Here is a 15,750-nt window from a genome sequence, read left to right as displayed (position 1 = left end):
TCTGGTTTCTCCAGCAGAATTCAATTATTGTTAACCAGGTTTCTTGTTGAATTGACATTCAGACATCGGTTTAATACAGAAAGCGGACACTAACCAGGTTACCTCAGTGCATGTAAACCAGCTGGATGAGACTTCAGGTTTGTGGTCTCAAACAAACTGTAAGCTAATTATAATTCCCAGAGAAAAACATTTACTCCGATTTTACTTACTCTGAAAATTCAGGTCACGTGGAAGGAATGGATAGCCCCACCTTCTACTTTTTTGTCAGAACAGGGAGGGGAGAGGATGTTGCCTTTGAGGGCAGGGCTCTTTGCGTGTGTTGATGTGTGTGTTGTACAGATGTACAGTATGTCCTCCCTTTTTTGCACAAGTGAAACCATGAGCATGTTTTTTTGTAACCTTAGCAGCAGGATAGCTACGTCTAATACAATAATATGAAACTGGTACCACTGCTACTACACACACACACACATGTACACACACAGTCTGCAGCACATCCTGCAGGTAGAACAGACGTCACGGAGTAGATAGGAAATGCATTGCTTTGCTTTCTTTTATAGCGTCGTTGCACAGATTTTTTTCTCTATGTTCGTTGAGTAATTTTAGTTTTTAATGTCAGAGCCTTGAAGGATTAAATCCATCCCCCACTGCTCTGTGTAATGGGCTGCAGAATTAATTACTTTTCTCACGTCTGTAATATTGCATTCCAAAGTTTATTTTAGTGTGTTAAAGCAGCAGTAGGCATTTCTGCACCTCCTTATGGCTCTGTTTTCAGGCAGCTGCTCCAGCTCGGCTCTGATTGGTTATTTTCCTCCGGTCTCATCTTGCAGATGCCGTTAGGAGCACCGGAGGACACAGAGGAACATAATTTGTTTCAGATTACCTGTCTCATACACTACTGTCAGGATATAGAAACAGTTTTATAAAAAATTACTTTTTTTAAAATCATATTTGCTCCAGCTTACCTACTTCAGCTTTCACCTACTTACTGGAGAAATGAGTTTAGTTGCTTGGTCTCTGAGAACAGGACTTCAGCTCTACATTGTGCTACCACAGTGAGAAGCTCGTGTCGTGCACAAACACACCCAACAGGTCTGGCGAACTCTGACCTCCGCGAGGCTGCTTCCTCTCTTCTGTGCCGCAGATTTCCTGTCACAGTTTTTATCGTGCTTTCTCACTGAGAACAACCGGTAAAATGATACGGAAAAGCTCCATTAGGGCTTTCACTTGTCGTCTGGAAACCTGTTTGGTGTTAAGCTGAATTCCATCACAGTTGTCCCGTTGAACTGTAGCCACCAATTAGTTTACTGCCGGAATCCGACTCCTGCGCTCTAAGCTGGCATTAGAATAGATTTCGTGTAGTTTGCTAAACATTCCTTTCACAGCATTTCTTACATTATGTCTCCCTGTCTGAGCTCTTTGTGAACAAACAGGATGACGAACACACTACAACATGTATTGTCCTTTTATTCCACTTGTTTGTATTACTATTTGCTTATCCAACATTGCCAAAGGGATTTATCATAACTGATAAAGTATGAATGGTTTTGTTACAGTAGTGCAATAATCAATAACGAAAACAGTAGCTAGTGTAATTCATCCACAAATTAAAGGGATAGTTCGGATTTTTTTTTAAAGTGGGGCTGTATGAGGTACTTATCAATAGTCAGTATATTACCTACAGTAGATGATGGTCAGCACGTCCCAAGCTTGGAGAAACAAACAGGAGTACCAGCACGGGAGCAAAGCAATGTACTGTTGTGGATGGGGGCAGCAGCAAAACATATTTTAGCCACCTAAAAAAATTACATCAGTTTAGGTGTAAACTATATTTAGAATATTTCACCGCTTTACCTTGCCGTCAGACAGCGGTTTCCGAAGGGGGGAAACTTAAACCCGGAACACACCAGGAACGTCAGGAGCATGCGGCGCACTTCACCTCTCAGTGGTCATAATGTCATGGCTGATCAGTGTATATTTATGTATACATTTTACTTGTAATGAGAGTTCCCCATCCTCACATAGCTGTTATTCTCTCCATCTCTCTATCTCTTTCCTATTCAACAACCTCCCAAAATCTCCAGCGACCAGAATCTGTCCAGCCAGGCTGTCTACTCCAAGCCCCCGCCGTCGACCACCAACCACATCGGTGCAGGAGGAGGAGGTGAAAGCGGCCCGGAGGAAGTAGAGGTGTTGCTGTCCAATCAGAAAGCTTCCTCCCGCCAGCCGTCTTTCCTACGTGCCCTCATCAAAGCCTTCGGACCGTACTTTCTGATTGGCTCGGCCTTCAAGCTCATGCAGGACGTCATCACCTTCGTCAACCCTCAGCTGCTCAGGTAGAAAGAAGGAAATGTTACCGCTGCGTGCTTTCTTTACTACACCATATTTGCAAGTTTGGAACACCAACAAGTTACCATTGTTCCACTGTTTCCAAATGCTATCTTCAGGACGAGATTTGAATGTTGTGTCCATGTTTTTGCATGCTATTTTGCTTTATCCAAAGTATGGTAGCTGTGTTTATATGTAATGCATACACGCTACCATGCTGGGGATTAAGAGATAGCAGCTGTTCTATGAAAGCCTTATCTCTATATAGCGATAAGGTAACAGAGCTGGCTGACCACATAGTTTTCCTGTACGTATTTTATCACTGCTGCCACAGGAATAACTGTCACGCTTAGTGTAATTTTTATTTCTCTTTTATCTATCAGATCATTTTCTTTCACAGAACTTATTTTGATATTATAGCCATGTAATGCTAATACATTGATGCAGACTTAACTTTTCTCCTTTTCTGGTACGATGTTGTGAAAGCTCTGGATAATTTTGTACTGCATCTGTCCTATTCAAAAAATAGAGCTCATGATTTGCTATAGTGCTTTATATTTGATTAATTCGACTATGGAGGACGCAACCTGCCAAAATAAAAAATAAGTACAAATAATTAATATAAACAATAATAATGATAATAAGTAACACTAAAATAAGTACATTTAAATATTATTAAAAATGAATACATAAATAATTAAAAGGGGAAATTAACAGAAGATTAAATCAATAAAGATGCAAATTAAAACAGAAATATCAATTTATGTCACATTTTGGTTACATTTATTTTTTTGCTACATTTAATGACATTTATTTATTTATTAATTGAGTCATTTATTTATTTATTAATTTATTTTTGGCAGGTTCCGTCCCCCATAACCAACATGAGGAAGAACAAAAAGAATAGAGAAATATAGCCTTAGGACTTAGGATACAAATAATTAATATCAATAATAATAATAATAATAATAATAATAATAATAATAATAATAATAATAAATACATTTAAAAAAGTATACAAAAAAATAAATACATAAATAAATTAAAGGGAAAGTTAAACAGAAGAGTAAATAAATAAAGGAGTTAATACAAAGATAAATAAATAAAGAAGCAAATTACATGCTCATATTTTGGCTACATTTATTTTTAATATTATTTTTGCTACATTTAATGACATATTTATTCAGTTATTTTTTGAGTCATTTATTTATTTATTAATTCAGTTATTTTTGGCAGTTTCGTTCCTCCATAACCAACATGAGGAAGAATAGAAATAGAAGAACAGAAAAAATCCTTAGGACCCTGCAATATTCCAACTAATACAATGATAATAGGAAGTGCTGTATTGGCTCCTGGGTCCGGTCAGTATGTAAAGATCTCACTGAATGTAGACCTATTGAGGAGTGTTTACTTATTACATGTTTTCTGTCCCTGTATATTTGTAACAATTTAAATATATTTTACATATCCAGATCCAGATATAATGGCATCCTTGTTTTAGGGAAGGTGATCCATTCATCCCACAGATTTCCCCTTTATTCCTCAGAATAACGTCAGTTTTTCCATCACATATCTATCCCTTGCGATGACCTCTCGTCGTTTTAAGACTGGGAGACTTTGAGGAAGATGATATTTTGTCAGAAGACATTTTACGGTTGCACGCTAGCAGACGGGTGATAAAAAGACATAGCACGTTTGATATTGATAACAGTCAGAATGTTTCAGAGAAGCCGCAGATGAGATGAGGATCTGGGGAGGGCCTGTACATGGAGGTGTAATGACCCTCTCACAGCTTGGAGGCAACATGCTATTAATGTCTCTGCTAATTGTAAGTAATTAATCTGGGACTAGTTGCATTGTCTAGTGAATGCTTAGCTTAAATGTAGTGGTGATATTAGGGGTCAGGAGGTCTTATGAGGGCAGACTGTGTCTCATAGTCAGAAGTCATATTTGCTGAAGGTTTATAGGGAGGCCATGAAAAGACACTTGAAAAGATGTCATCTGGGATCTATTTCTCATTTTTTGTGTAAAGCCTCACTGCAAATATGTAATATATTTACTGTAATAAATCATAAAATGATCTTGATATATCATCAGAGATAAAGAAAACATGTTGAATTGAATTGTGTTTATGCTAACTTGCGCTAAACCATTTTGCAAAGAAGATGTGAGTGTATTTACAGACCATGTGAAGGGCAGGAGGGGATGACATAAGCAGTTAGCTATGTGTCATCATCATCACAGCTCTTTCCAGATTAGTTATTGTGTCTATAAAATAATAATAAAAATGTTTTCCTTTTCTTCGCTCTTGCAGGATGCTGATCTCATTCACCAAACAGAAGGGTGCTCCTGATTGGTGGGGCTACTCGCTGGCCTTCCTCATGTTCTTCACAGCCTTCTTGCAGACTCTCATCCTCCACCATCACTTTCAGTACTGCTTTGTCACCGGCATGAATGTACGCACCGCCATCATAGGAGCTATCTACAGGAAGGTATGCAGAGAAATTCTCTCACGTTTTCTGACCGTGGTTTTACCGCGCACGCGCACAAATGCGCTAACTTTAAAAGAGACCTCATTTCTGCAGGCGCTGGTGATAACTAACGCTGCCAAGCGTTCATCTACGGTGGGAGAGGTGGTCAACCTGATGTCGGTGGACGCACAGAGGTTCATGGACCTCACCACCTTCCTCAACATGCTGTGGTCTGCTCCTCTTCAGATTATGCTGGCACTATATTTCCTCTGGCAGGTACGTGCACAAATTATGCATGGGTTACTGTTAGGGCTGTGTAAGGGCAAGAATCTGGAGAAACGATACGTATCGTGATCCAGGGGTTACAATTCGATATATCCCCATATATTGCGATACTGTAAGCTAGGCGATATAATACAATTTTTTTTAAATCTAATTTTAAGAAAACTGTCATAGTATGAGAACACTAACCTGACCCGCAAGATGGTTTGTTACACAGAACCATCTGAGAAGCCGTCATTGGAAACAGTCATTGGTTTGAAAGAGGGCAGGCACTTTAAAAAAATACTTGGCATGCGATTGGATGAACAATCTGTCAATCAAACTCTTGCCGAAGCCAGTCGGGAGAAGAGTGAAAACATCTTTTCCATCGAGTCTTCAGTGCCGTTCTTTGCTCTTCTTTCGGTCAAGAAATACTCTCCAGTTCTGATAGAACTGATGCTAGTGCAGCAGCTACGCTGACCTCTTCAGGAGACGCCATTGTTTTTTAGAATGACTTCTCTGTGTCGTCGCGTCACACACACTTAAGCCACGCCCGTAGCTGCCAGTAGCTCCTCGCAGGACGCTGATTAGTCCGTGCTCTGGCTTGCTGGACACAAACGCATTACTTAAAGCCTAGCAAGATGGATTTTCGTGTGATATGTGATCCCACGATTCTCGTGACATTGCAAGAATCCAGCTGCGCTTCAGGGTTATAAGAAGACAACACCATATGTAAAACGTTTAAACAGGTTTGCTTTTGCACCCTTAGGCTACTTCCTGTCTCAGTTTACGTTGTTACATTGGAGTCAAATGGCTGAAGACAGATTACAACACTGCTACCTTGCTGTCGGGTGTTCAAACACAACACATAACTGTTGAATCTTTGCATGTTAACTATTAATTGAAAATCGATACAATATCACAGCACATAATATCGCGATACTCAAGTGTACCGATATTTTCTTACACCCCTAGTTACTGTAGATAGTTATGACTACACGTCATTTATTGAACACAGGGGACTTTTGCTTCATGTGTGTATTTGTTTTGAATTATATTTGCAGTGATTTACTGACTCTGCGGTATTTTTCAGAACCTCGGTCCATCTGTGCTGGCTGGGGTGGCCGTCATGGTCATGCTGATCCCTTTAAACGCCGTCATTGCCATGAAGACGCGAGCCTACCAGGTATGAGCAGTCAAACTAGGATCTGTCTATTGACTTTCAGTGGAAGCACGTCAGTGATATAAAACATATTTGTTGTTTGAGACTTTTTGTGGATGAATTATTCCTAGCAAATTGGGTTGATTTTTAGGTTGTAGCGGAATCAGTTTTAAAGGTGGAGTGAAAATACCGGTATCATATGAAACTAGAACCTAAGGAATCCATTGGTACCAATCATGTCACACTAGCTTGTCCCAAAGGCTAAATAACGCTTAGGCTAAATCTTGGTGAGGAAAAACTTGCATGACCATTTTCAAAGGGGTCTCTTGACCTCTGACCTCCAGATATGTGAATGTAAATGGGTTCTATGGGTACCCACAAGTCTCCCCTTTACAGACATGCCCACTTTATGATAATCACATGCAGTTTGGGGCAAGTCATAGTCAAGTCAGCACACTGACACACTGACAGCTGTTGTTGCCTGTTGGGCTGCAGTTTGCCATGTTATGATTTGAGCATATTTATTCTGCTAAATGCAGTACCTGTGAGGGTTTCTGGACAATATTTGTAATTTTTTTGTGTTGTTAATTGATTTCCAATAATAAATATATACATACATTTGCATTAAGCGGTTTTGATCGAGTCTTGTTTGGTGTTTGGTTAGTCAGTTGATTCACAGATAAAGAACAGTTTGTCTTCTTGTCCTCGTCTTCGTCTTCGTCCTCCTCTCCCTCTCTCCCAGGTGGAGCAGATGCAGTACAAGGACTCTCGTATCAAGCTGATGAACGAGATCCTGAACGGCATCAAAGTCCTGAAGCTGTACGCCTGGGAGAACTCCTTCAAAGAAAAGGTCCTCGCCATTCGGCAGAAAGAGCTCAACGTGCTGCGCAAGACGGCCTACCTGGGAGCGCTGTCCACCATGGCCTGGACCAGTGCCCCGTTCCTGGTAGGCTTAGTGTGGATGTCTGGAAAGCTGTCTTTCTTTCAAGAGACTATTTGTGGGCGTGATATGTCAGGAATTAAGCATTTGGGGAATGTCTTCTTCATTCCATTTTGTTGTGTGAATAGAGAGTTGAATGTGAGACCCAGCAAATCCAAACAAGCCTCATGAGTGTCAGCCAAAACGTGTTCGTATTTGATATTTTCTGAAGATAATCTGAGTATCTGCGCTGTTGTTTGCCAATTTCAGGCTTTACTTGTTTAAGGAAGTTGTGTTGCCTCAAGGCAGTCTACATAAGATCATAAGTCATGTTTAACAGTAGTGAAAATAATCCAGCATCTGTTTAGCTAGCCTAATTTGTGGACAGTAATTACAAAGGAACTTTATTTGAAACTACTTTAGAAACCTTATGATAAAATTAGTTCTTAGCCCTAGTATTAAAGCTTCGGTAGGTAACATTGGCGAAACCAGCAAGAGTACACTAGATTTTAAAAATGATTCAACCAAAAAGCCCAGCCCATTGTAGACAACTATTTTCCAAAGAAAGTAGCTAGCAGCTTCAAAAGTCCCTAAATCTAGAGAGAAAATCCCCAAGTCGGCAACACTGACAGTCCGTCCCTTCAGGCCTCCCTCCGAAACCACTTCCCCAAAATTATCATAATGAACGTAAACAACAAACATGGCTATTGTTGGTACTCACAGCTGTCAAGCTAGCAGCTTGTGGAAGACTCCGGTAACGTGCAATGGGTGCGTGTGCAAAGTGCATGCAGGTAGACATGGTTCCATCATGCTTGTAGAGAGGAGGGTCAGTGTTGTAGGTGGAAGGTTTGGATGCCAAACTAGCTGTTATGCAGATGTGTTACTTGGTGACATCACGGCGTCTCAGGCAGTTCAGGAGCAGTGTTTCTGTGTAAGAGACTCCCTTTGACTCGGACTTCGTAACTTTGCAGACCTTTTACATGCACAAAAAAACTATGTAACACTTTAAAGGAAAGGGGAAAAGCACAATAGCACAACAGGTCCTCTTTAAATTTTAACATTTTTGTAACTTCAAGTAACATTTACACAACATGACCTGCCGGCAGAAAGAACGGCTAAATGATCTTGCGACTGGCCCCCCCTCTCCACCTACTAACAACACCAGAGACGTATCAGGCATAATGATAATAATCAACTTTATTTATAGAGCACTTTTCATACAAGAGATGTAGCTCATAGTGCTTAACAATAAAAAATAGAAAGGAACACATTGAAATGAGGGCAAATAGACAACAAATAGACAACAGATGATAATTACATGAATGCATTTGTTTGCATTCATGCTCACACTTAACAACTGAATAGAAGCATAATTTACATTAATAAAAAAGACCTTCAGCTATCCGTCTTTTGTTCCGTTCAGTTCTGTATTGTACAGCCTGACTGCCGTTTGTTCTGCACTGGACGTGTGTGAGATCGTTGCTGCTCCGGAGCAGTCTGTTTGTATTTTCTGCTCTTGTCTGTGTGTGAGTGTGTCATCTCTTTGACCAGCTGAATGCCTGAAGAGATGGGAGTTGGGGCGGTGGGGTGCAGCCTCTGGAGATGATCCCGAGGGCCCTTTTTTTTTTTTTTTCCTTTCTCAAGCAGTGCAGGCTGGCTTTTATTGCACCCCACCAAAAGGACACTACCATACTCCAGACACGGTCTTACCACAGCGGTGTAGGTGGTGACAAGGTCCTCGCTGGGTAGGCCGTGTCTGGCTAGAACAGTCACAAAGTGCAGCCGTTTAGAGGCATTCCTCACTAGCAGCATAAAAACATGAATATGTTTTTCAGGCATGTCTGTGTGTATTCAATGACAACCAACGAAATAATATGGGAGCAGCCTGAGTGAATAACTGGTCTTTTTTTATTATTATTTCGGCTGGTGTCTACTCCAGTTACCAGGTTTTATAGGTCACGTGACAGCATCTTGTCAAGCTACTGGTTGATTGATTTTGTGGTCATATATGTTTTATTTATCAGATAAATACACCAGCAAAAAGCCAGTGTATATCAATGATAAACTGTGATGTGGTGAATATCAGCAGCTGTTGATAATGAGGTCATTGCTGCTGAGTCACTGGTTGACTCAGATTAATGCGCGAGTGTGTGTAGCATTACAGCACCGACTGCAGTACATCTCCACGGTAAACTGATGGACCTTGACGTCTAAGCGGCCTGTTTGCCGATGTGTTTCCAGGTTGCCTTGACAACGTTTGCTGTGTATGTGACTGTGGATGAGAACAACATCCTGGATGCGGAGAAGGCCTTTGTGTCGCTCTCGCTCTTCAACATCCTCAGGTTTCCTCTCAACATGCTGCCCCAAGTCATCAGCAGCATAGTACAGGTAGGAACTTTTTCTTCTTTTCATTTTCTTTTTTCCTTTTTCTTTTTTTTCTTTTCTGCCTGTTTGTTTCTACAAGCTTCATTGAGTACCTGTGTGTTTATTTTGCTTCGCAGGCCAGCGTCTCACTGAAGCGAATCCAAGGTTTCCTGAGTCATGATGAGCTGGACCCAAATTCAGTAGACAGGAAGAACACAGCCTCAGGTGAAGTTAAACACTGCGCCTCCTTTGATTGAGGTTAAAACATGTTATGTCTTTGTTTTCCCCCACCTTGCCCAGCTTCAGTCAGTTTTTTTTTACATTTCTGATGTGATTTCTACGGAAGCCTTGAGAGGCAAGTGAGAAAAATAATCATTCATGTTTTCCCTAACGGCAGATTAGCGCCAATTAAATTGCATCTCCAGCCAAAAGAAAGACATAACAGTAATGTTATAATAACTTGGCAACACACAATACATGTAATTTGTGTTTAGAGTGCATAGAAAACTGTCAGGCCATCCGCCACTTTAGCAGACAGGGGAAATGCTAGGGATGGGAATAGAGAACCAGTTCCTAGTTGTTCGATTCCTTGGAATCGCATTGATGCTTTCTGACAGTTCCGCATGCACAATGAAGCATACGCACGCTGTATCATGTTTCAGTTAGTTTGGTACTGGAGCCATGGCGGAGAGAAAAAAAAGCGCTCAAAAGCATGGCGCTACTACTAAACCTGAGGGGCACACCATGTTTTTTTGGTCCAAGTCGATTTAGTTTATACGGACGCTTTGCAGACGAAACTCCTGTATTTTTTTGACAACAGCCGCTGCCACCATTTTGGACTGAAAACTCTTATTGTATTTATAATAATTTGTTGTTTAACACAGGCCAAATTGGTAGAATATGACAATAGAATAGAAATAATTTTGTTTGACTTTTATACGGCACTTTTTAGGCGGACGTTTTACTGGTGTCTGGTAGTCGCTTTCAGTCCAAAATGGCCGAAGTGTAGCTTTGCTGCTGGGCGCTGATGTTGCAATGGAATGAACAATTGACTTTCACTTCTTGGCAATATACGTTCTTTTGAAGAAAGTCGCCTGCTACAACGGTCGCAATGGCAACGGTATACATAAAAATGGCTGCCGCTGTGGCCATCCTGCTATGTTGATTTGAATGGGAATGTCCGTTTTACTCCTATTCTATTTCTATGGGTGCACTTCAGCCTTTTGTGGCCGAAATAAGTATTACAACAACACTAAAATGATCCTGAAAAAAACCCAACTCTCTTTAATTTTTTTTAGAATTTAAGTCAGATGTAGAAAATGAGTCACCAGGTTTTTTTTCCTCATTGCCTCTCAGGGCTTCCATACATTGCACATACTTTAAACAGACTTTAATGATCGCGATACCTTGAGAAAATGTGCCTTGTCATTATATGTCATTATTCCATTGTGTAAACTGAATAGGCTCTTTAAATGTAAGGCTTTAAGGCAAAGTCACCGCTTCCCACTTTCATTCAGTGACTCAGAGCCTGAAGAGCTTTTGGATGACTAACACTTAAGAAATGCCTGCCAGTCTTTTGTCCTGCCAGGCTACATCCTCGCTGTCACCATTTACAAAAATGCAAAAAAAAAAAATTCACGACTTTTCTTCTTTTCTCAACAGATTATTCAGTGACAGCTGTCAACGGGAAATTCACCTGGGCTAAAGAAGATCCTCCTGTTCTGCACAAGTATGTCATGAAAAGCTGCGTTCTGTATGTTTGCACTTGCTATGCGTTTGTCGTGTTGTCGTACCGGAGGCTAAGACATTTGAATGTTGACTGTGTGTTTACAGTATTAACTTGATGGTGCCCCAGGGCTCCCTGCTGGCAGTGGTGGGCCACGTTGGCTGCGGGAAGTCCTCCCTACTCTCTGCGCTGCTCGGTGAAGTAGAGAAACTGGAGGGAGAGGTTTCTATTCGGGTAGGACTTAATTTCATATTTGGTATAACAAACAAGCAATTAACAGGTTAATGTATCTTCTTTATTTTCCCTAACCGTCATTTAAAGCTGCATTAATATCTAATGTAATGTAAAAGGGATCGCTCGTAGTGATGAACCCACAGAGAATTATCACCGGACTTAACTTTTATTATATACATGCTAGTCATGTGAGAGTACCAGGAAAAGAAGAGAGGAATAAGTCAGTCAGTTGGACTTTATTTATATAGCGCTCTATGCACAAGTTACCACAGAAGTGGTGTAGAAGGGTCAGTGAAGTGCAGAGTGCTTCACAAGTAAATTCAAATGACCTCGACAAAACAAAAAAGTTCAAGGCAAAATACCAAAATCAGTGAAAATGAAAATAGTATTATAGGGCTAACAGGTTTGGGATAAGATTGTGATTTGGTGGGATATCGATGTATATATATTCTGAGGTCAAAACCCACGTTCAGGGTTGGTAATCGCCACTTTGTCGGCCTCTCCTCTCCTCAGGGATCAGTGGCATACGTACCCCAGCAGGCCTGGATACAGAATGCCACCCTGCGGGACAACATCCTGTTTGGGAAACCCTACAATGAGCAGCAGTACCGCTGCGTTCTGGAAGCATGTGCCTTAACTCCTGACCTGGAAGTGCTGCCCGGAGGAGATATGACCGAGATAGGCGAGAAGGTACAAAAGAGAAAAACACTTTCATTTTCCGTTCTTTTTACTGCGCAACCACTTTTTGTTTCTGTTTCCAGACATCAGCTTTGGTTCTGGTTTCCTTTCCTGTCTTGATGTCTGTCATCAAACATCAGGCTTCAGATATTTAAAGTGAACATGTCATCAAGAAGTCAGGTTTTCAGTGCTTGTGCACATACATTTGGGTATCTGGAGTGCCGACCAACCCACAAACTGTGAAATAAGACAACCCAGTCAGTTTTCTATGGGCTGTCTAGATCAGAAAACTTGTGATTCAACAAGCCATTCAGATATGGCTCCCCTTCCTATGTCACATGCAGGCTCATTAGAACAGCGGTTCCCAACTTATTTTCTTGAAACCCCCCTACTTGTATCTAAGCTCCCCTCCATATTTTCTGACATCATCACCCTTAAAAAAATTACAAATCCCCGAACAAAATCCTCAATTTGAATAAGGTGATTCAGTGTATTAAATGAGACGGATTCACCACGCGAATGCAGATATGATGCTTTTTTTGTTTACTATAATACTGTTAGAGCCAAAATGGATTTTGTGTTATTGTGGTTGAATAAATGTAATGTGATATTTGTTAGACTGCTGCTAAACCGCCCTGTTAATACAGGTGCAGGCCTCCAATTGTGTGCGGTAAGCGGGAGAGCAAATCGTTTTTTTAGCGCAGGGAAAATGTTGCTTTTGGAAGGCTAAACGGCAACAAATATGAATAGAAGCAGAATATTTCGTCAGTTAAAAAATGTTGTGAATTTTTTAAATGAACAGAAACATCTATCTTTTTTCAATAAGTTTTGACTTTTGGACTTCACAACGCTCTGGAGTTATTGGAAATGTTTGGATCACGGGAGTTGGAAACAATCCTACACAGCCGCCACTGGAATTTTACAAATAGTATGATACTAATAATGTTAGTGTAGCCTGATCTTTATCTGCCACTTATGATTTTAGTTATACATGAGCAAATCTTATTTCAACAATCTCAGAGCAGTGATCTTCGGCGTCCCCCTAAGGGGGTGCCAGACCCCAGGTTGGGAACCACTGCATTAGAATATACCGCCCACAGCTTGAGAACTACCTTTGCAAAGGCTCACCATATTTTTCTCGCAAGCCAATCAGAGCAGACTGGACTTTTTTCAGAAGGTGGGCTTAAAGAGACAGGCGCTAAAACGGAGCGTTTCAGACAGAGGGCGAATACAGGTATATTCAGACAGACAGTACGAGAAAGCTAATGTGTTTTTTGAACATTAAAGCAGTCTAGTAGACACTGAAGTTGCCGATATATTACTGAAAACAAACTGTGCCACTGTGATATAAGTAATTCTGCTGACGTGTCTCGATCCCGCAGGGCATCAACCTCTCTGGTGGTCAGAGGCAGAGGGTGAGTCTGGCCCGAGCTCTGTACAGCGACACTGACGTCTACCTCCTGGACGATCCGCTGTCGGCCGTGGACGCCCATGTGGCCAAACACATCTTTGACAACCTCATCGGTCCAGAGGGGGCGCTTAAGGGCAAGGTGAGGAGTCTGAATCCAGGTTTTTATTTACTAAGAAATGCAGTGCTTGGAAGTGGAAAAAAATTCCAGTACACTTCTTATTCACATGTTGGCGTGTGTATCGGCCGGTATTAACAATCTCTTGCAAGTTATTCCTATTTATTCATTATTTCTTTAAGCATGTTATACTGTGTCAGTCATAATAAGTTGTGATTTTATTATTATATTATTATACTTGGGCTATGCATATTCTATAATAGGCCTATAATACTCCAATAATATTCACACTGGAACATTATAGGGTTATGGTGGTGTGTTTGTATATTTATCCATAGTGTTAATGGTCAAAGTGCTTTCCTGTGTTATTTGTTATAGTAGGGTATCATTCAGGTTTTAGGAGCAGTGTCCAAGTCAGGATGCTCCTACATATGCTGCAGGATAAAGAGACACATTCTGAATTTCTACAGTGAATAAAAGATACTAGGAGATATGGGGTTTGGGGGTCCTCCGTAAGAAAATTTGAAGATTTTTGACTTGAAACTTTGCAATTTTACATCATTTTGGACTATTATAATTCCATTTAAATTATTATTTTATTATTTACACATATCACAGCCTTCGTCTGAACATTTAATTTCTTCTGGAAATGTTTGCCCTAAAAGAGCAGATTCTGACTTTTTTTTATATTATGTTTCAATAATTATATTTGTTTACAAATAAAAAAAAGTTATGACGAACAGTTCGCTAATTATTTTACAAAAAGGGCGTGAACATTATATTGATAAATTACAGCACCCTGGTCCTCACCCCTGTGCCGTGCGTCGGCTTGTCGATGCTCCCCACATAGTTGTTATGCTCATACGGCTTATGAGGCACGGCGCAAATACACTGGCGCTGCGCCAATATGAATCACCATTATGAGTTTCACAGAGAACTTGATATGGAGAGGGCACAAAAAAGTACCGGCAGCTTGTGAGAAGTGCCGGCGCGCAAGAAAAGGTCAAGGTACGCCAAGGAGTCAAATGTAGAAGTATCGGTGAAAACCGGCCCACTTCAAGCGCTGAAGAAATGTATCAGTTTGTGATATAAAAAGCCCCTGTAAACAACACTGCGGAGGTAAATGAACTACAATATATTATATGGTTAGCAAATATACTGTATGCCACAGCTCAAAGCACCACTATGCCTAACCACAGCCTCACAGACCTGCTAGTGTGTCTGTTGACTCTCAGTCTTGTTTCAATAGAGGAAGTCGTGTCTTATCTTTTTATCAGAAAGGAAACTGCATCAGTTTATTGCTTGTTGTTTTTTTTCATATTTATGACACCAGTTTCTGACAAGAGCTGGTTGAGTTCCTGTCTGACTGGATTTTGCTGAGAAAGTGCAAATATTATATTACTGAATATGTAATAGAAGGCGTACCTACAGTATGTCTGTGATGTTTGTTAACAAGGTTTCTTTTGTTGTTTTGACTCCAGACCCGTGTCCTAGTGACACATGGCATCAGCTTCCTGCCTCAGGTGGATAACATAATGGTGATGGTGGAGGGCAGGGTGTCAGAGATGGGCTCCTACCAGGAGCTGCTCAAACAGAACGGAGCCTTCGCTGAGTTTCTCAGGAACTACGCCCTGGAGGACATTGTAGAGGAGGAAGAGGCCACTGGTAGAGCACCACTTCCTTTACCCTTATATTACCTCATGTCTCATATATTCTATGGTTGAGCCTCTTTGAAAATAAGCCGTATAACATACTGCTCACAATGCTTTCACAGAGGAGTTAATAGAAGATGAGGAACTGTTCCCTGACGATGCCCTTAGCAACCACGCAGACATGGTGGACAATGAGCCGGTGGTCAATGAAGCCAAGAGGAATTTCATAAGGTAGAGGACCTATTTCTTTCTAACTACTTACGAGGCTAGATATTGTTTTCATACATCCTGCCATTTTCCCTTGAATCATTAATGATTAATGATAATTTGGTCAGTAAACTGTGACTGACGGGATATTATTATCTGGTCATACAACCAGAACTGTTGCATGGGCTGTGTGAAGTGTGCGACCGCACAGGGCCTTGCGCC

General features: G+C 40.9%; 1 protein-coding gene across 9 annotated transcripts in view; it reads left to right on the top strand.

Annotated features, from left to right (window-relative positions):
* abcc3 (ATP-binding cassette, sub-family C (CFTR/MRP), member 3) overlaps nucleotides 1-15,750 on the top strand; it is a 62,322-nt gene that overhangs the window by 28,542 nt on the left and 18,030 nt on the right. For all 9 annotated transcript variants that reach the window (XR_005204643.1, XR_005204642.1, XM_037754596.1 and 6 more), the window contains exons 8-20: nucleotides 2,085-2,336; nucleotides 4,643-4,820; nucleotides 4,914-5,075; nucleotides 6,154-6,246; nucleotides 6,965-7,168; nucleotides 9,383-9,529; nucleotides 9,643-9,730; nucleotides 11,168-11,234; nucleotides 11,339-11,465; nucleotides 11,979-12,155; nucleotides 13,526-13,693; nucleotides 15,151-15,334; nucleotides 15,444-15,552. Coding sequence is in view for 7 of the 9 variants with exons in the window: in XM_037754596.1 (XP_037610524.1) it covers nucleotides 2,085-2,336; nucleotides 4,643-4,820; nucleotides 4,914-5,075; nucleotides 6,154-6,246; nucleotides 6,965-7,168; nucleotides 9,383-9,529; nucleotides 9,643-9,730; nucleotides 11,168-11,234; nucleotides 11,339-11,465; nucleotides 11,979-12,155; nucleotides 13,526-13,693; nucleotides 15,151-15,334; nucleotides 15,444-15,552 (1,956 nt within the window). In the remaining 2 variants the exon portion in view is untranslated. The remainder of the gene's footprint in view (nucleotides 1-2,084; nucleotides 2,337-4,642; nucleotides 4,821-4,913; nucleotides 5,076-6,153; nucleotides 6,247-6,964; nucleotides 7,169-9,382; nucleotides 9,530-9,642; nucleotides 9,731-11,167; nucleotides 11,235-11,338; nucleotides 11,466-11,978; nucleotides 12,156-13,525; nucleotides 13,694-15,150; nucleotides 15,335-15,443; nucleotides 15,553-15,750) is intronic.

Source organism: Sebastes umbrosus, chromosome 20 (assembly GCF_015220745.1).
Source record: "Sebastes umbrosus isolate fSebUmb1 chromosome 20, fSebUmb1.pri, whole genome shotgun sequence".
NCBI classification, from domain to species: domain Eukaryota; kingdom Metazoa; phylum Chordata; class Actinopteri; order Perciformes; family Sebastidae; genus Sebastes; species Sebastes umbrosus.
Note: the sequence above shows the minus strand (reverse complement) of the source record. Positions and strands in the feature narration are given on the sequence as shown.